Source organism: Xenopus laevis, chromosome 1S, assembly GCF_017654675.1.
Source record: "Xenopus laevis strain J_2021 chromosome 1S, Xenopus_laevis_v10.1, whole genome shotgun sequence".
Lineage (NCBI taxonomy): Eukaryota > Metazoa > Chordata > Amphibia > Anura > Pipidae > Xenopus > Xenopus laevis.
The window spans coordinates 47,749,782-47,770,151 of NC_054372.1; the positions used below are offsets into that span (position 1 = coordinate 47,749,782).

General features: G+C 43.0%; 1 protein-coding gene across 3 annotated transcripts in view; it reads right to left on the reverse strand.

Moving 5' to 3' along the window:
* Positions 1 to 277: 277 nt before the first annotated feature.
* Positions 278 to 20,370, reverse strand: part of otud4.S (OTU deubiquitinase 4 S homeolog) — a 47,003-nt gene continuing 26,910 nt past the window's right edge. The window contains exons 12-20 of one of the 3 annotated variants that reach the window (XM_018243281.2): positions 19,739 to 19,863; positions 19,465 to 19,645; positions 18,448 to 18,610; positions 17,263 to 17,380; positions 17,059 to 17,105; positions 16,538 to 16,667; positions 6,049 to 6,294; positions 3,733 to 3,773; positions 278 to 2,952 (exon numbers count right to left, since the gene is read on the reverse strand). In XM_018243281.2, the coding sequence (XP_018098770.1) occupies positions 1,777 to 2,952; positions 3,733 to 3,773; positions 6,049 to 6,294; positions 16,538 to 16,667; positions 17,059 to 17,105; positions 17,263 to 17,380; positions 18,448 to 18,610; positions 19,465 to 19,645; positions 19,739 to 19,863 (2,227 nt within the window). In that variant the 3' untranslated portion in view covers positions 278 to 1,776. Of the gene's footprint in view, positions 2,953 to 3,732; positions 3,774 to 6,048; positions 6,295 to 16,537; positions 16,668 to 17,058; positions 17,106 to 17,247; positions 17,381 to 18,447; positions 18,611 to 19,464; positions 19,646 to 19,738; positions 19,864 to 20,370 lie in introns of all 3 variants that reach the window. The other 2 variants (XM_018243279.2, XM_018243280.2) reach the window with 2 other exon arrangements.

A 20,370-nucleotide genomic window follows, 5' to 3' on the forward strand; every position in this document is an offset into this window, starting at 1 on the left:
AATATTGAGCGAAAGTAAGTGAATATGTTCACTTGCGTTTGCTACATGCTCATATGTTATTGGATATTTTATTTAAATTAAATGCATGGCCAAATATAATAATTAGTGTTTACTTAGTTTAACTAGGTTTTCCTAAACTACTTTTAGGACTTATTTGAAAATCAAATGATGTTTTAGGTCACGTTCATATAAAAAAAAAATATCAAAAATTGTAAAGGGTTCACAAACTTTCAAGCACCACTGTATAGGTAAAATGAATACACATAGATCAGGTCCGTGGATGTCTATTTTTTAATCTGTATGCATTAATGAGATAAAAACAAACGAAAGTATCTGTAAACATAAAGGTGCACAGGGATTCCCCTATATACACTGCACTCAGAGAAATTATTTAAAATTACAACACATTCACTTCTGAAAAACATCTGTTGGACAAAATGTCCATCAAGTATCAAGTGCTTCATACATTTTGCAGTGATAATGAGAACATTCAAGAGTCCAACACAAGGCAAAAAAAAACAAGATTAACTAAAAGTTCAGACAATTAAATAAATCCCCAACAAAAAAAAAACCATTATGTTAAATTCTATGCAGCTTAAAAGGTTTGTAACAGAGATGTTCAACATTGGACCTTACATAAAGTTTCTTACAAAAAAAGGGGGTGGTTGTGGGACCAATGTTTTCTACCCCTGTTCTATAACTTGAAAAGCAAAATAGGACGTGTTTTTTACAGCACGGGTGTTAATAAAAAGACATATGTGGTGTGCTTACAGTCTGTAAGGTATGTTAGTGCAAAATGTAGCATCATTCATATCAACTCTTGTGTTGCACAGGAACAAGAATGGTCACTCAATCCTCACTCTTAGTTATTGCTAGCAGCTATCGCTTTCAGTCTAAAGTTGCCCTTTCAAGGAAAGCGCTTTTCAAGGTGCTTGCATAAAATACTTGCAACACAACTGGAACTACCAATTCTAATAGCCCAATTTCACAACTGGTAATCTCAAGGGTTCCCAACCTGTGGTCATTCAATCTGTCCCGGTACTGCAACTTCAAGCATGCCCAGCCAGGAAGGAGCCGGTTGCTGATTGGGAATGAAGAACGTTCAACATCCAGTGACAGGTAGTAGGTTGGATATAGTCGAGTTAATAATTGTAGAGAATATTGATTGAGAAAGACATTAAGATAATATGTAATTAGGGTGAAACAACTGGCAATTTACAGCAGATCACAATAAGAAATGATGTCCATTTTTTAATTTCTGTGTTACCAGAGTCTGAAGATCCCAAGGTAAAAGGCCTTTGGAATGGAAGCACAATCCAGAGTTACATGGTCCTGTATAAATCAACCCCAATATAACTCTAAGGCATTTATATACTCAAATGAACACATTTTTAGTGTGCTAGTCGAGTTTCCACTGCAATAACATCAGTGTCAAAACAGAGTAGCAGCCAGACAGCCTTCTCTGCAGCAGTAAATGTATTGTGCCACCCTACACTTCCAACATGGACTACATACGGTATCTCAACTCCTGTTTAAAGAAAGGAAGCCATATTTTTAATTGAAACATTCCCCAAGATCACAGTCTATTAACTGTAATAGCATTACTTGTGTGTGGGGGGGGGAGAACAATACAAACTAGACAAAATGTCCAAAAATAAACTGGGGTTCTACACTGTCCCCAATCCTTAAACCTTTCCCTGAACACGATAAAAAGAGCATATCACTTTTTAAATTTCTTTTAAACATAAATGAGAGAAAAAAATCCACCAACACTTGCTATTCTTGCTGTGCTCTGTAACTGTTCCCCATAGGCCGTCTCCTATAAGGCCTTCCCCTGTAACCTCGATATTGTTGAAAGCCATCATCTCTACCTCTCTGTCCTCTCCAGCTCTCTTCACCTCTGCCATGTTGGTAACCACCTCGGTTGGGCTGATAATACTTTTCACTTCTAGGCCGCCTAGTATTGTAAGACTGACTATAAAAATTCTTTGATCTGCCACTTCTCAGCATGCTAGACACTTCTCTCTCATCCTCCGAACTAAGTGCTTTCTCTTCAGAAACTTTTATCTGTGTACTTCCTAATGCCCCTGCATTAACTTCTTTTTCTGATAGCTCTTTGTCTTCTGATGCTACAGAAGCAGGTTCCCTGGTTTCTACCTGTGTAAAGGCCAAGGGGGGCACCTGGTTATCCTTTATCTTAGATGGAAGGCTCTTGTTACCAGTGAGCACTTGTGTAATGTTCACATTCATCTTTTGCTCTGACTGGACAGTGGAGGCATTAGAAATAAGCTCGGTACCTATGCCACCAGCAGAAGAAGCAAGAGGCAGGTCAGGTTTGCATTGTTCTTGTAAATCTACAGATTGCCTTATTGCGATTTGATTTGCTGAATTGTTTTTAACTACAGCCTCTGAAGAAAGGCTTTCGGACAGATCTCTATCCTGAGGGGGTATATAGACGTTTTGTCTTATCACAGGACTTTCAATATACCCTTGGTATGGGTATCCATACCAATAGTGAGGGAAATAAGAAGAGGCAATGGGGACAGCTCCCATGTATGAACTTTGCCCAAATTGAGGTTGTGGAAATATGGTCTTGCTTGTTGCTGGTTCTTCAAAAGTCACATTTGTGTGCAAAGCTTGGTTTATTACCCCAGATTCACTTGGGTTTGGTATTTGACCAACAATGCCAGGGACCAGGACAGGTGAAGCAACCACTGGTGGAGATGATACAGTTGCAGGCTGTGAACAATGACTTTCCATTCTAACTTCATTGGGATGGGCAAGGATTGAAGGGTCTACTTCACTTTGGTTTGCGGACGTTTCCTCAACCCAAGAGCCTTGTGGATATACAGATCCTTGTGGATATGCAGGATAGATCCTGCACATAGTTACATAGGCTTGATGAAGAGGGTAGAGGTGAGAATGTGGTGGCCACATAGGATTTGTGTATGCCTGCAGAAATAAATCATTGAAAAGGAATCTCAATGTAAGATTACTTAAAGTATAAATTCAGTTTGGGATGTAAACTAAAACTAAAATTGTGCCTTATCAGAGGTGGTAATTCTAGATAAATATCAAATATACATTCATTAAAGGACAAGGAAAGTCTAAAATAGAATTAGGCTAGAAATGCTGTATTTTGTATACTAAACATAAGCATGAACTTACTGCACCACAAGCCTAATCTAACAAAGGATTTATGCTTTCAAAGTTGGCCACAGGGGGCTGTCATCTTGTAACTTTGTTAAACATCTTTGCCTGACCCTGACCCTGCACATGCTCAGTGTGGTCTGGGCTGCTTAGGGATTGTCAAACAAAGCTGCTTGAATTCTGCATGGCTGGGAAGTAAGGCAGGAGCTCCCCCTGCTGTTCATAAGTATGATTGTTTCCCTGCTCAGCAGTTAGGGACCATCTGACAATTCCTATCCACAGCAGTAAATGAAGGGAGAATTTCCCTGCATACAGTCGGGTTTCTTATAAAAACGGTACACATTTTTTAATTAATGTATATTGGAGATAGGTTTCTTTTTCATTAAAGAAAGTAAAAATCGGATTTTATTTTTTTGCCTTTCCTTGTCCTTTAAGAATACTGAATGGGTTTCCAGGTCACTGTATTTGTAATTGTTACTGACAGTAACACAGCTGTAGAGGTCAAATGGCACCCTTCAATAAAGCAGTTGTCATGTTGATATACTGGGAATAATGTTGCAATTTTTCGAATGCCACACTAACCTTTAGACCAAGATTGAAGAAGAAGCGTAGGATGCTTTTATCTAAAAGATAAAGAAAGGGGAAATGCCTTACATTCATGTCTAAATAATTTTAGATATTCCTATATTCAGATATTAACAAATATGCAATACATACATATATACACACACACACACACACGCTGTATACACAGAGTCCGGGGCTATTGCACACACACTCATCTGTGTTTCATGCCCCAGTGCTACCAGAAATTCAACAATATAAGCTCAACAAAGTAGATGCTGGTGCACACAGGGGCCTGTTCTTCAAAATTAGTCCTCATCTGGGACCTGTAAGATGGTAGATGTAAGATCCAGGGAAAATGTTACTAAGCAGAGAATGTTTTCTTTGTTCAAAAAAAGTCTGCTGGGGAGTGTTGTGGAAGGAACAGGTGGGCCAGACAGTACATTCCACTGCTCCAAATCATCATACTGGAGTTCATGTTCCACAGGAAGATATTTAATTCTGAGCAGGATGGTCTCTTTGAGCAAAGAAGGCTACCAGCATTAGGGGGGTTTAAATCGGAGAGTAAAGCCTATATGTATAACAAACACTGAGCCTTTTATTATTTATAATTTCCCTGCCCATTGCTAGTCAGTCACCTCTTAATCCAGTAGGGGACTGGGGGAGGGGACTCCCCTGTCCAAGGCAGCCGACGCATGCATCAAGACTTTCCTGGGTGGGGGAAGTGGCAGTTGGGGGGCCAGGCATAGGGTAGTGCTAGATGTAAATGTGGCCCTGACAAGAGTGACCACCAAACATCTATACTTGTTTTGCTGGAAATCGACTCCAGTCCAGATGGCAGGACTTGTTTTTATGTTTTGTTTCGTATGCTAAAATAAACAACCATGTGATTCAATAAACAAACTTAAAATTGAAGAAAAGCATATGTGATGGATCATGCAAGCTTCGAATATATATACCCCACAAATACTATTGCTGGCATCACTTCTGTGGTCATAAATCTAAATCTGGCAACACTGTTCTGTGGTCATAAATCTAAAGGCAAGTCAGGGGTGGAATCCTATGTGACATCACTGAATTTACTGCAGCCAATTTTGTAATCCCGTACAATAGAAAGGTGCCGTAGATTTGGACATAATATGTAGAAATATTTATTAGTACAAGTATGGGACCCATTATCCAAAATGCTAGGGACCTGGAGTTTCCCTATAAAAGTTCTATCAATAAATTGAATCTCCATACCTTAAGTCTACTTAAAAAGAATTTAAATATTAAATAAGCCCAATAGGATTGCTTTGCCTCCAATAACAATGAATGGTATCTTAGTTGGGATTAAGCACAAGGTATTCTTATTATTACAAAAAAAAAAAGGAAATTGTTTTTAAATATTTTAGTTATTTGATTATAATGGAGTCTATGGGAGATGGCCTTCCTGTAATTCAGAGCTTTCTGGATAACAGGTTTCATGATAACATGAATCTATCATTGATACAGATTACAGAGTTATAACCTCAAGCCCTATAACTGCAACTGAACAACTCAGTATTTGCGAATTTGTGTAATCTGGAATATACAGAACATTAAAACTGAACTATGGCTGAAGGGTCAAATTAAAGGAACAGTAACACCAAAAAATAAAAGTGTTTTAAAGTAATGAAAATATCATGTAATGTTGCCCTGCACTGGTAAAACTGACCTATTTGCTTCAGAAACACTACTATAGTTCATATAAACAAGCTGCTGTGTAGCAATGGTGGAAATGGAAAAAAGGCTATATGGCACAGGTTAAATAGTAGATAACAGATAAAACAATTATGTTCTACAGAGCTTCTCTGCTGTGTAACCTGAGCTTTTTCTCCTTTGAATATCTGCCCTATTGCTACACAGGAGCTTATTTATATAAACAATAGTAGTGTTTCTGAAGCAAACACAGCAGTTTTACCAGTGCAGGGCAACACTGCATTATATTTGTACTTTAAAACACATATAATTTGATGTTACGGTTCCTTTAATATAAATTTAGCTAAAAGGCTTGTATCTACTCTTCTAACTTTTTAGTAGCAGTTAATAACTTTGACACCATTCATTATAAAAGTTTAAACCTGAGAATTTATATGCTGATCTCGGATTTATGCATTGCCACATCTACATACCAGTGCTTTTGCAAAAAAAACACTAAACAAAATCAGCTTATTTTTTGGTTTACAATACATGGTGAAATATAACCATACTGATATAGCTCCTAACTGCACAGGAAATTAATTGGAATTTCATTTTTGAAATACATGTTTTCGATGTATGCTGCCCTTGCATCAGACCAAATTTTAAGCTTACCATCAGGAAGATCTTCTCCGTTCTTACAAAATGAATAAGATGGTACAGTGGCTCGCTCCCCCTTATCATTCAAGGGGAATCCAGGATAGAGAGGGTCCTGCAGAGCACCCAGTGCCTGAGGTAAAGGCAGTAAGGGCTGGTTAACTGCTGGCATTGAGACTGGAAGTGGTGGGTACGGAGATGATGTCACCTGAGGTTGGAGCAAGCTTGAATCAGTCCCCGTTGCAGGCATAGAAGGTATTTCTGCTGGAACACATGAGTAATGTTAAAAATAATGTCAGCCACTGCATTCTAATAAAAATAAAAAAAATAGAATTGCATTATACAGTTTGGTTCATAAATCTTTGGACAGAGACAACTTATTTTCTAATTTTGGTTCTGTACATTACCACAAGGAATTTTAAATAAAACAACTCAGACGCAGTTGAACTGCAGATTTTCAGCTTTAATTCAATGGGTTGAACAAAAAGATTGCATAAAAATATGAGGAACTAAAGCCTTTTTTTTAACACAATCACTTTATTTCAGGGGCTCAAAAGCAATTGGCCAAATTAAAAAACTTAAAATTAAATGGTCATTGTGTTGGTTGAAAACTCTTTGCTGGCAATGACAGCCTGAAGTCTTGAACTCATGGACATCACCAGATTCTGGGTTTCCTCCTTTTTAAAGTGGACCTGTCACCCAGACACTAAAATCTGTATAATAAAAGTCCTTTTCAAATTAAACATGAAATCCAATTTCTGTTTTTTATTTAAGCATTCATAGCTGTTGTAAGCTCATTTAAAAATCTCAGCTGTCAATTAAATATTGTCTGCCCCTCCTCTATAGAGGCGGGGCAGACAATTACTTTCACTTTCAATTCAGCACTTCCTAAATGTCACTGCTCTCCCCACATTCCCCCAGTTCTCTTTACCATTAAATTGTGTAGCCAGGGCATGGGGATGGAAGTCGGGTCCCCCATTCTGGTGCACAAACAAGATTCTGAGACGATACAAGACTTGTGTTAAATAACAGTGTCCACAAAATGGCTGCTGTCTGCTTGATATAATTATGAAATCCCAGACTGAAGGAAACAAGATTCAAATAATTTATATAGTGTAATTAAAGTTCATTTTGCTTGACTAATCTGATAAAATAGGACTTTGAATAATTTTTTTGGGTGACGGGTCCTCTTTAATGCTCTGCCAGGCCTTTACTGCAACGGCTTTCAGTTGCTGTTTCTTCTGTCGGAAGTTTAGTCTTCAACAAGTGAAATGCATGCTTAATTGGGTTCAGATCAGGTGACTGACTTTGCCATTCAAGAATAATCCACTTTTTTGCTTTAATAAACTCCTGGGTTTAAAATTCATTGTGGTACAGTTGTCTCTGTCCAAAGATTTATCGACCTAACTGTATTATACAAGACATGATGCATGTTAACCTGGCCCCTTTGATTGAACAAGTAGCCTTTATAAAGAAAGTTATAATTTCATTTTACTTTACTTCATCTACAACACAAATGATAATCTAACTATCTTTATGGTAATTCCTCCTTCAGTTTCAGTACCAAAGGAGGAGAAGATAGATCAAGAAAATGCCCTGAATGGCAAGGCGTCCCCTATACCCCTAGAACCTGCATAACAAGACACCTACAAAGCAAGGGCAAAGTGGCTATAGAACATATTAATAGGACAAACACGTATATCAAAGATTAACAGTCAAGAACTGACCCTAAAAATAGCTTAAGGCAATTTGCCTGGGGTAGCAGCTAGGCTGGGAGGAGGGTCTATGTAGGGTAGGGTTTTTTTTAAATAAGGGGTTTACGTCTCCTTTAAGGGCCTTAAATGTATAGTGTCAATTTGCTCGACTGTCACTTTGAGCTGTGAGCAACCATAACTACTATTGCAGCCCTATGGTGTCTTACGACAGAGCAAAGTGATTGAGCATGAAACTTAAAAAGTGATGACCTGTCATGTAATAGGGCCTGAGTGGAATTAATCAACTTTGCCATGATCGATTTTGAAACCTTTTGGCCCTGTCTGAGCCCATCTACAATACCAAAGAGAGAATCACCATGTATATTCATTGTTTTGCCTTAAAAGATAGAACTATATAAAATTTGTACAACCACTTCTTTAAAGAGTGTTGCAGTTCCACACAGAAACACAACATTATCAAATCATGTTTCCGGTGTATGGGTAAAAACACTGCAAATTGTTACAAGACCGTTTGTTGTAGTAAAAGATTATAAATGATGGTTTAAATGGTAATGCAGACAGCTCTGTCACGCAGATGTGCTCCCTAAAAAGAATGCCAGCTTACATGTTCGGGTGGACAGAAAACGAGCTGTAGTTTTTCAAAAGATTGGTCTTGCAGAATAGATAACACCAGATTTAAAGGAGAAGTAAACCCAAAAATGAATATGGCTAAAAATGCCATATTTTATATACCGAACTTCTTGCACCAGCCTAAAGCAATGATCCAGGACTTCAAACTTGTCACAGGGGGTCACCATCCTGGAAAGTCTCTGCGACACTCACATGATCAGTGGGCTCTGAGCAGCTGTTGAGAAGCTAAGCTTAGAGGTTTCGAAAATTATCAAGAAGCATCTGGAACTGGGAGAGCAGTGGTTTTTGAGAGACACAATACTGGTGCATCTACTGACGTAGGGTCAACACATTTTTCAGTGCTCTCTAAAAAAGGGATATAGTGGTTGGAAATGACGGTTGGCTTGGAACCTTTTTTCTGGATGATCCCACTCCGCTTGTATAATGTCGTCTAATTGTGGATGGGGGGGGGGGGAATTTACTTTTTCTTGCATTTAAATAATGACTGAGAGGATTCAGTCGATGTATCTGGCTCTTTTAGATTGAGGCATTTTATTGCTGCGAAGATCAGGTTATCCAATGCCTCTAAAAATTATTTTGGCAATTCTTATTCCTCCTCCCCGTGGTCAGAAGGGATCTCCCCCTTCACTGAGTGAGTGATCCTCGTCCAGAGGAGCATTAGTAATTGATTCGCATTCACTAAATTCTGGAGAGGGTGGAGGAGGTCGCTTTTGTGTTCTGTTTTTGGTTCAGGAATGCCTTGTTTCAATTTGTCTAGCAAGCTGCTAGTTTTGGTATGCCTGAAGACAAGTAAAGAGCCCAAGCCGGGGGTGTCACGTACATGTTTATAGATGACTGTGGTGTAACTGTATTAGAGGCCTGAGGGAGTTACTTCTTGAGATGCCTCAGTAGATATAGTATCATGCACTTCTGGAGCTGGGGGAAAGGGGCTCTGCAGAAGTAATTGGCATAGAATTGTCGCAGATGGGGTCTTCTCGCCCTACTGGTAGGAGTTTGGGGCTTTTTCAGCATGGCAGGTATTTAACCTTAGAAGAGGTATGTTTTAGCATGGAGAACAGACCTTTCCGAACTGCCCTCCAACATAATGCCAGTGAAAAAATATACAAGGTATTTTTTTTTTATGCATGTTTTTTCCCCTCATGGGACAATTAGTACCCCCTTCTGGCTCTAGGGCTTGTCTCCTGTTGAGATGCTTTACCTCCCCACCCATTATAGGCCCCGGTAGTCTGCTGCTGCTGTGTACAAGATGGAGAGCAATAACCTCAGTAGTCTTCTGGATGTTTCTGACTGAAGTGCTCTGTTGGTGGGCTTGTATGTGCTGTTGGCACACGGAGAGAAGACAGAGTGTGTATCCTGCAGTCACAAGCTCCCGTTGTGCCGTAAGCAGGGGTTCTCACAGGAAGTGATGTCACGTGGTGTAGGCATCAAGCTAGGTGCAAGTAAACCATTCGCCCCGCAGTGGAGCGGATAAAGGTTCTATGGCGCAAACAAGAAAGAGAGATTTTTGTACTTACCGTTAAATCTTTTTCTCTTGTCCTATATTGGGGGACACAGGCACCATGGGGATGAAGATCCTGCAGCTGGAGAGGGACACTAACTTGTTAACCTTTGGCTCCTCCTCCTGCTCTGGGCTTCATCCCCTGCCTCCTCCTACAATATTCAGTTTCAACCGAAGAGGAGTGTAAAAGAAGCAACCCAAAACAGAGAAGGAGTCCTCAACCCCCTCAAAACCCTCGAAACAAGGACTCCAAACACGGAGTAACTAAACACAAACGTAACTAACGTTGCACAGCAGTGTTTAACAGGGCGGGAAGGCCTGTGTCCCCCAATATAGGACAAGAGAAAAAGATTTAACGGTAAGTACAAAAATCTCTCTTTCTCTTGCCTAATTGGGGGACACAGGCACCATGGGGATGTCCCAAAGCAACCCCTGAGGGTGGGACACTGTTACCCCAAGAAAGTGTTCAGGAAATGACGGCCTGTAACACCTTCCTCCCGAAGCTGGCTTCGGCTGAGGCCTGTGTGTGCAGCCTGTAGAAGCGCGTGAAGGTATGTGGAGATGCCCAGGTAGCTGCTCTGCAGACTTGCTCAACTGATGCTTGATGACGAATCGCCCAAGAGGTGCTCAAGGACCGTGTTGAGTGAGCGTTCACCCGTAGCGGAGGCTCCTTGCCCTTCACTGAGTATGATCTTATGATCGTGGACCGGATCCACTTCGCAATCGTAGCCTTGGAAGCCTTCGTGCCCCGTTTGGGGCCATGAGGAAGCACGAACAGAGAGTCTGATCTCCTCATCTCTTGAGTTGCCTTCAAGTAAGCTTTGATTGCCCGAACCACATCTAACTTGTGTAATTTGGCTTCCATAGGGTTCCGGGGCTCTGGACAAAGGGAAGGAACTATCAAGTCCTGGTTGAGGTGAAAGTCTGAGAGAACCAAGTTGAGATCCCAAGGGGGAACCGGACAGCGGTATGGAGGCACTATTCTGGTCGCTCCTTGTAAAAAAGTCTTGACATGACTCCGTAAGGCATATCTTTTCTGGAAGAGAATGGAAAGGGCTGACACCTGCACCTTCAGAGAGCTGAGCGCCAACCCCTTGTCGAGGCCGGCTTGGAGGAAGGACAGGATGTCACTCTCGGAAGGCCTCTGTGGATCCAAGTCTTGATGTTCACACCAGCCGATGAAGGTTCTCCACACCCTATGATAGACCTTTGCGGAAACTGGTTTTCGTGCCCGAAGCAGGGTTGGGATGGCCGCTGTGGGGACCCCTGACCTCTTAAGAACTAGGGTTTCAAGAGCCACGCCGTTAAAGCCCAGCGATGAGAATTCGGGTGGTTGACGGGCCCTTGTGTTAGCAGATCCTCCCGTTCCGGGAGATGAAATGGGTCGTCGATGGACAGGTCCACCACATCCGCGAACCAAGGCCGTCTTGGCCAGTACGGAGCCACAAGGATGGTCCGAGTGCCTTCTCTCTTGATCTTCTTTATAAGCCGTGGAAGAAGGGCTAGAGGGGGGAATGCATAGGCCAAGGCGAAGTTCCATGGAATCACCAGAGCGTCGATCGCTAGAGCCAACGGGTCTACGCTTCTGGCGACAAAGTTGAGAACCTTCCGGTTGCATCTGGAAGCCATGAGATCCACGTCTGGAAGGCCCCACCTGTCCACTATTAGTTGGAAGACCTCCTGGTTGAGACTCCATTCGCCCTGATCCAGGGTTTCCCTGCTCAGGTAATCTGCGAGCCAGTTGTCGACCCCTGGGATGTGTACCGCGGAGAGCTCTGGTATGTTGGCCTCTGCCCAAGTCAAGATCTTGGCTGCTTCCAGTAAGGATGCGGGACTGCGTGTGCCCCCCTGGTGGTTCACGTAGGCCACTGCGGTGACGTTGTCGGATTGAATCCGCACAGCCTTGCCCCGAAGGAAGGGCGAGAAATGTTGTAGCGAGTACAGTATGGCTCTCAGTTCCAGGATGTTGATCTGGAGAAGTCTCTCTTCTCGGTCCCAACTGCCCTGGGCTGTTCTTTGGCCGTGAACTCCGCCCCATCCGGTTAAGCTTGCGTCTGTCGTGACCACCGTCCAAGTGTGGCTGGGGAAGGGTCTTCCCTGTGTGAGGCGGAGAGGGTGGGACCACCAGAGTAGGGAGTTCTGAACCTGCACCGGAATCGCTATCAGGCGGTCCAAGTGCTGTCGATCCCTCCTTTGATGCCTGAGAATCAGGTGTTGGAGAGGTCTGGTGTGGAATTGGGCATATGGAATGGCTGGGAAGGAAGCGACCATTGTCCCTAGAGTCCGCATAGCCGTGCGAAGAGGGACAGGGGTGGTCGACCGGAGAGCTTGTATGCGCGTCCGTAAGACGTTGGCTTTCTCCCGTGGAAGGAAAACTGTCGCTCGACGGGAGTCTAGGATCAGCCCCAGGTATTCCATGGTTTGTGACGGGCAGAGATGTGACTTCTTGTAGTTGATGACCCAACCCAGGGTCTCCAAGACCTTGAGTGTCTGCGAGGTGTGTGACTGGGCAAGAGCCGCAGACGGACCCTTGACGAGGAGGTCGTCCAGGTAGGGTATAACTGTGATGCCCCTGATCCGGAGCTGTTCTAGCGCTGCTGCCATCACTTTGGTGAAGGTTCTGGGGGCGGACGAGAGTCCGAATGGTAGCGCCACGAACTGCCAATGATTGCCGTTGACATAAAACCGGAGGAATCTGTGATGATTGGGGTGAATCGGTATATGGAGGTAGGCGTCTTTGACGTCTATGACTGACATGAATTCGTTCTCCTCCATGGATGCTAGGACCGACTGTATGGATTCCATCTTGAAATGTAGTTTTTTTACGAAAGGATTGAGGTCCTTTAGATCCAAAACCGGTCTCAGGGAACCGTCCTTTTTGGGGACCATGAAGAGGTTGGAATAGTATCCCCATCCTCTTTCCCCTGGAGGCACCGGTTGGATGGTTCCTGCCGAGCAGAGGTCTTGAATTATTGATAGGAACTTTTGCCTTCTGGGAATATTGCTGGGTAGGCGGGAGACGAAAAATCTGCGGGGAGGGCGATGAACAAAGTCTATGAGGAGACCCTGAGACACAACTTGAATGACCCAGTGGTCCCGTATTTGGTCTTTCCACACCTCTCGAAAGGACATTAGACGGCCGCCTAGGGGGATCCCTCCGAGGGTGGGTACGCCCTCATGCTGTGGCGGATTTGTCCTGGGAGGGCTTGGTCTGCCCCTTTGAAGACGACCAGTGGGTGCCTTGCTTGTTTTGGTAGCGTTGGCGAAAATTAGAGGTGGGCTTGTCTGTTTGAGACTTCGTCCGCTGTCCCTGGCGAAAGGGCCGAAAAAACGGTCTTCTCTTAAAAGTTGTCCGCTTCGCTCGGGTCTGAGGGAGCAAGGTACTTTTACCTCCAGTGGCTTGTGAGATGATCTTGTCTAACTCGGCCCCAAAAAGCTGTTTTCCCAAAAAGGGGAGGCTGACGAGAGATCTCTTCGATGTCAGATCAGCTGACCATGACTTTAGCCAAAGGAATCTCCTGGCAGCTATGGATTGAGCTGATGCCTTAGCCACCAGTTTAGCAGCATCTAAGGAGGCGTCACAGATATAAGAGGTGGCGTCAGCTATTTGTGATAAGAGGGCATCAGTGGAGGGGTCCTCCGATCCGATAAGTTGTGCTGTCTGTTCAACCCAAACTTCCATAGCCTTGGCAACCCAGGCTATAGCAAAAATTGGTCTGAAAGCCATACCGGCTGCTGTAAAGGTTGCCTTGCAGAATCCTTCTAGACGCTTGTCAATTGGATCCTTAAATGACGCTGCGTCTGCCACTGGGATAGTGGTGGCCTTGGAAAGTCTGGAAACAGGTGGGTCAACCGCCGGAGGGGATGACCAGAGATCAATGCAATCTTGTGGGAAGGGATAGGTTTGGGAGAAACGCCTGGAGATCTGCACTCTGTGATCAGGGGTTTTCCATTGGGATTTGACAATCTCCTCTAATTGCTCATAAGCCGGAAAGATGTAGGTGGCTTTCTTTTGTCTCTTAAAAATGTTTTTCGCCGGCTCAATAGTCGAATTAGTGTCTTCGAGATTGAGCGTTGTGAGTACTGCCTGTATAAGTCCCTCTACCTCCCTCTGGGTTCTGGGGGTGTCCTGATCTGGGTCAGGTTGATCCTCTGAATCGTCACCCGAAGGAATTTGTCCCTCCTCATCAGAGGGGCTAAACTGTTCCCCTGGGGAATCTGGGGGCGAGGTAATGGGTCTTTTAGAGGCGGTAGGTCTGCTGTCTTGTGACCTGGTAGGATTAGACAGGCGTTCTAGGACCTTGTCTAAAGTCTCAGGAATGCGGGATAAATTCTGTAGTCCAGCAAGTGAGATGGAAAGGGCACGGACCAACTCAGAGTCTAAAGTGCTGGCAGTGTGGGCTGTGTTGGCAGCAGGTGGAGAGGGAGGGTGTCTACACGCTGCGCACACAGATTCAGGGGAAACGCTCTGAAATTTGGTGTTGCACACTGCACATGCAAGGTAAGAAACTTGTGCTGCCTTGCGAGAAGGTGCTGAGGACTTTGAGGTCCTGGGCTCCTCTGTTTTGTCTGCCATAACTCAGTGGCAATTCTGAACTCCTTGTATGGAAATATATATATATATGTTAACAAGGGAGTGGCAGGGGATGAGCTGTCGCAGGGCCTTAGAATGTGCCTGTAAGAGAGAAGGGAAATGAGATTATTCCCAGCTCACTAAGTATAGGAGCAGCACTTAGCTCTCTAGGCTGTTACTGGCCCCAGCTAAATTACAGCAGCCTAGTGCGCGTAGGCGCAGAGAAAAAAGCATACTCGCCTGAGGAGCGGCTGTATAAAAGAACAGGCCAGCGTTGAGATGCCTCAGTCACGAAGAGCACTGAGACGCGCCAGAGTCTGCCGGCTGCTGTGCGAGGAACCGGAAGTGCGCGTTTCGCTAGATTTGGCGCCAGAGTCAGGCTGCGTGTCACTCACGCATGGCGCCAGGAAGCAGAGGCAGAGAGACCGGAAGTGCGCGCCAAGGGGAATGCGCTTAGCGCAACAGCGCTGAAAGGATGGAACGCATAGGGGAAGTGTGAGGTTACAGCCCCAGCTATGCCTTGGGAGGGGGAGAGGTGGATAAAGGTGAAATATACTCACCCAAACCATCCAGCCGTAGAGTGCCCTGAATGATGGATTTCCCTGTAAAGATATAAGTATATATCCGTGCTTAAAGAATGTAGGTGAATAGCAAGCTGGTTCAGACCTCCGTGGAGCGGGAACCCAGCCACAGGGAAATAGGGGAGCTAGCCTGCAGACCTCCGTAGAGCGGAAAGGCTGTTGGGCACATAGATGTATAGGTTGTAACCTAAACGGCTGGTGGGACACTTGATTGCGATCAATGGTCCCATCTGTGGCATGATCTTAACCGTGGTCCTTGATCATCTGCTCCAGCCACAAGTTTTTCTGTGTCTTCTCCTCTGAGGACACTAAAAGAAACTGGATATTGTAGGAGGAGGCAGGGGATGAAGCCCAGAGCAGGAGGAGGAGCCAAAGGTTAACAAGTTAGTGTCCATCTCCAGCTGCAGGATCTTCATCCCCATGGTGCCTGTGTCCCCCAATTAGGCAAGAGAAAAAGTACCGGTGCAGACAGAGAGGAGCCAATGAGACAGACCTGAAGCAACTAGGAAGGGGAAAAGCAAGGGCTGAGCATTGGATCACTAGGATCCTAAATGAGACAGAGGGTAGACTGTTGGAGGACAACTGTATTAAAGGGGATAACCTTGGTTAGGTACAGACCCGTAGTCCCCAAGTATAACAGGTCATTAAGAGCTGATGATACTTACAATTTGTACCTCTTGTCTGGGGATCCGCATGCACTGAACAGCAGAGCTCATCTTATGTGCAGAGACCATAATAGCTTTGTGGCTTACTCTCAAGGAGGCTTACTTGGCTTCGTGCAGCGATCCCACAAACGAGGCAGCCTGATCAGAGATTTTTCTGTTGTAACACAAAAATACTCTAGGACAGCCCCTGTTGCCAAGACTGAGTCTGGCCACTGATCTGTTAATGACACTGAATCTTCTAAGAAGGAGTGATAAAATCTTGTCTCCTTGAGGACACTAGAAAAACTGAAGAAATATTGGGGGTATAGCCTAAGGGAGGAGGAGTCAGCTTCTTACTCTAGTGTCCTGCCTCCTGGTGGTGGATGCTATACCCCAAGGTCCCTGTGGCCCACAGACACCTGCAACAGTCTTGCACAGGAGTCAGCCATGAGACATAGCTAGGTGGTGGGTTGGGGTGGTAAGATATATTTAACGAACAGCCATAGAACATGCCCAGTCTTAATGGTTGCTGCAAGGATAGTTGGTGCAGACCTCTGTGAAACAGAAACGAGCAGCCCCAGGGATAGGAGGACTACATGGAAAGGGAAGGGGCTGGGAGAAGTTGGTCAGAAGTTCCTCTAAGAAAACAAAAGGTCTTTCTATGGCTGGAGAGGCTCTGGAACAAGTTCATGGCCCCTGGGTGGTTCATGGTCACTTATTCTGCCTCTCTCATGTGTATCAACCATATACTGTACATCTTATCTTTGTTTTCTTTTTGATTATCCGTAAACTCATAAAGATTGAAAAACAAACTGCAATAAACTATTAACAATATCATCAGTGATAAACCATATAGCTGGACTGACCTGGCCAGGATGTTATAACCGGGGGAGTAGAAGGCACTGTGGGTGAAGCCTGGGGCTCAGCAGAGGTTGGAAGAACAGGGGCACTGGACAAATCATCTGCATCTGAAGGAGTAAACTGCTTAACTGCTTCCTGCGAAGATAAAAATAATTAGCACTCCTACATACAAAACACAAGCTTATTTGCACAATGAAAAAGATGTAATTATTAGCAACTTTCTTAAATGGTTTAAAAGGAAGTTGTAACGTGTAGTTGCAATTGAAGCAAGTATTTGTTTATGCCTTTCTGTTTTGACTCAGTATAGCATAGGTCAATTCTCCAGGTCTGTTTATCAGCAACACATTTTCAAGAGTCAGAGTCGTGCAGAGAATATACACGTCCAGACAGATACCACTTTTAATATGAATATAATTTAAAGATACCTAAATAAAATAGGTTATTTTCATTATGCACAAAGAACAGCGTTTGAGTAAAATTCTCTTTTAAAAAGAGGGTGCATATCTCCTTTTGAAATGTTACTTACCTCAGAACTTTTCTGATCTCCGATTTTTGTTGCTTGAGCTGTAGATGCTGAAAGTAACCAAAAAATATTTTTTCAGCTTGGTTAGACAGTATGCCAAAATGTTACACAATAACACTGAGCTAGATCTATGCAACAGAATAGACTGCATATGAATTTACCCAGTACTTTAACAAAGTAGCCCTATAATACCATTAGAAATGAAACCTTTGTCTTTCAGATCTTCTCCGTCAGACTTTTTCTTGGGGTTCTCGGTGATCAAATTTGTCCTTTTCACAGGGAAGACCTCAGTGTTCTGAACAGTTCGTTCACCTTTAGGCAAAGACTAAAGAAAATGCAAAAGAGACAGTAAATAGATCTGCTACTATCAAACTGTCTACACAACTGCATAACAAACTGTTGGGGGATTTAAAGGCAAGGAAAGATTTACTAATGTCAGACACTGGGCTGCTCTTCACTGAAAAAAGCACCAGCCTATGTAGTGCCACACTACAACATTGTTCTCTATACCCGGAACCACTCTGCTGACTGTGAACATTTGTTGTAGAGAAAATGTCTTGTACTTACGTTCTGACTTTACTCTACATGCCCACAGCCCAGGGTAGACACAAGTGATCCGAGGGACGCGTGAAAAGATAGTGGCACAGTACCTTAGGCCAGTGTGTTTCTCAGTAAAGATAACCAGCAACCCATGATCTAACGTTAGTGATTACAGTCACCAAGGCATACCATACAGGCAGGGGTCCACACAGACAACGTTATCCTGTAATATTTACTATCCTTAGATTATAATTAGTTGACTCTCCTCCCCCAAATGATGTATATTTAGACATATTTACTCTTTAGATAACTTTTGTGCAAACAAAGACTACCACTGACTGGGCATCTTGTGACTGCCAAGGTCATTACAGCCCTATACCTGTATAGCAAAGCATTTTGAATAAATAATTCAGTTGGGATTTTTGTGTGATATCAATGGCCAACTTCCACAAACCTTTCCCCAAAGACATTGGTCTGAAGCGGTTTCTGGTATGTTTTGCTCGTTTTCAAAACAGTTTAGTAGCTATAACATGCTAAAATCTTCATATGCAACAGTAGTGTATGGCTCAAGTTCTATTAATTGGTGCTTTTTGTAATTTTCTCCTGTTCTCTTGAAATTCCCCATGTTACTTTACCTTTTAGCTGTGTTTTGCCAGTGAGATACGAAGGAATTTTAAAACAAGTTTTATAAACTAATGTCTATTGAAACTTTTTGAGATAACAAGCATACAAATAAATGCACAAGTTTCAAAAGCAGTCCTTAATGTTTAAAGAAAACTGAACACTTCATAGCCAAGAATAAGTAAGTCACAAAGCTTAGATGTCATGGACAGTAACTAAAGTAATACTCACAGAGAGGGCAGGGAATGCATCCTTGTCCATGCTCTGCATTTCATACAAAGACTTGGATTCCTCAATGGCCTCTTTCTCCTTGCGCTCTTCTATAGTAAATCCAAAAGTGACATTCTCTCTCTTAAAGTAATTTGATTCCTCACTTCGCTCCCGGTCCACTTTCCTGATTAAACAAAATGCAGGGGTTGACTATTCTATTAGGCAGGTTAATAGAAGTCCAATAGCTTTTGAGCTGTTATTGGATAAAAAACCTACAACATTAAGAAATATTTGCATGCAGGGTTGCCATCAGGGAACAGACAGCAGATCTATCCGGGGTCTAGCTCAAGCAGGGAGCCTGGACTGCCACAAAAGAGGTGGGACTCCATACAAAAAAGGGTGCATCAAAGTAGTAGCCACGCATGTGTATCAGGTATGTAAAATGTTTCAGCTGTCTCTTTCACTGCAGACTTCTTGTTCCCATAATCCTCATCATATCCCAAAAATTTTCAAGAGTTCTGATTATTACATTCTTAAAAATCAGAATGCGGCGAGTTTGGTAAATCAGTGATATGATTACCATTACATAAGGTTTTCTTGGCCTTTTTGCAGTTAGTGCAAAACAGATGGCAAACATAGTAACAGGTCCTCATACACAGTTCCCAGTGCATTCATAGCTACACAGGCGATTAAGCAAAGCAATAAATATTGAATACAATAATCTGTACCGGTGACCTCACCGTTTACAGTGGAGCTTTAACTAACTTCCTATATCACAGAACATAAATTTAATTAGAATGTGTGTGTGTCAGTATTTGCATGCACCTGAAGCATTTTAAAGGGAGGGAATAAAGCCTTTCTAGGCAAATATATGTTCTTGTAGCATAGATGAGAAAAGGATAGGCAAAGATGTTGCACAATATTCTTGTTTCAAAACTGGGCCTAAAAATACAATTCTCTATTTTCTGAAGCCTGACAATCAATTATAATGCAAGAAACAATCTTGCACTGAGCATCTGTGTCACTAGGTGTGTTTACCTTCCAGGCACTTTTGGGGGAGTTCTGCTTCTTCCCTTGTTCTCAGATTGTGGTGCTTGATCAGACAACTGAGAAGCAAGCCCATGTTGCTTGTTTGCAGCAGCCTGCTGTAGACGAAGAGGTTGGGTAGCCTGCTGCTTTACTGGTTTGCCAAATCCCTTTTGTCCCCTGCAATCCTTTTCTACAAACATTAATAAGGTATATGTCATTTTTAATGTATTTGATGAAGCAGCTGCTGACCTTATTGATGAGAAGAACAGTAGCAGTTTCTTACCAGGCTGTGTATTTGTCCCACTCGGAAGAGCCTTTTTTTGCTTTTTCCCTGCTACTGTGTTCCAGCCATCTGTACTAACGATTGTCTGAGGGATGGGCTTAAGGTTTTTCAGTTGAACGGCATGTCTGTAAAAAGATTAAATATATTCACTTGAGAATTTGCAGTTCTTCAGTCAAATCAAGCATTTATTCCAGTTTCCAAGGTAATTCACATTGCCGTGGTACTTTTAGCTACCTGACAACACTGAGCTAGTTTATGCACATAAATAAATATTTAAAGGGGCGGTTCACCTTTCAGTTAATTTTTTTCTATGATATAGAATGATTAATTCCAAGCAACCTTTTAGCCGTAGCTTTTTTCTTTTTTATAGTTTTTGAATTATTTGCTGAATTCTTCCAGCTTTCAAATAGGGTCACTAATCAATCTAATGTGCACAATGCTTTTTTCTTACAATACGATATATATTAGGGATGCACCGAATCCAGTATTTTGGATTCGGCCGAACCCCCGAATCCTTCACGAAAGATTCGGCCGAATACCAAACTCGAATTTGCATATGCAAATTAGGGGTGGGAAGGGGAAACATTTTTTACTTCCTTGTTTTGTGACAAAAAGTCACGTGGTTTCCCTCC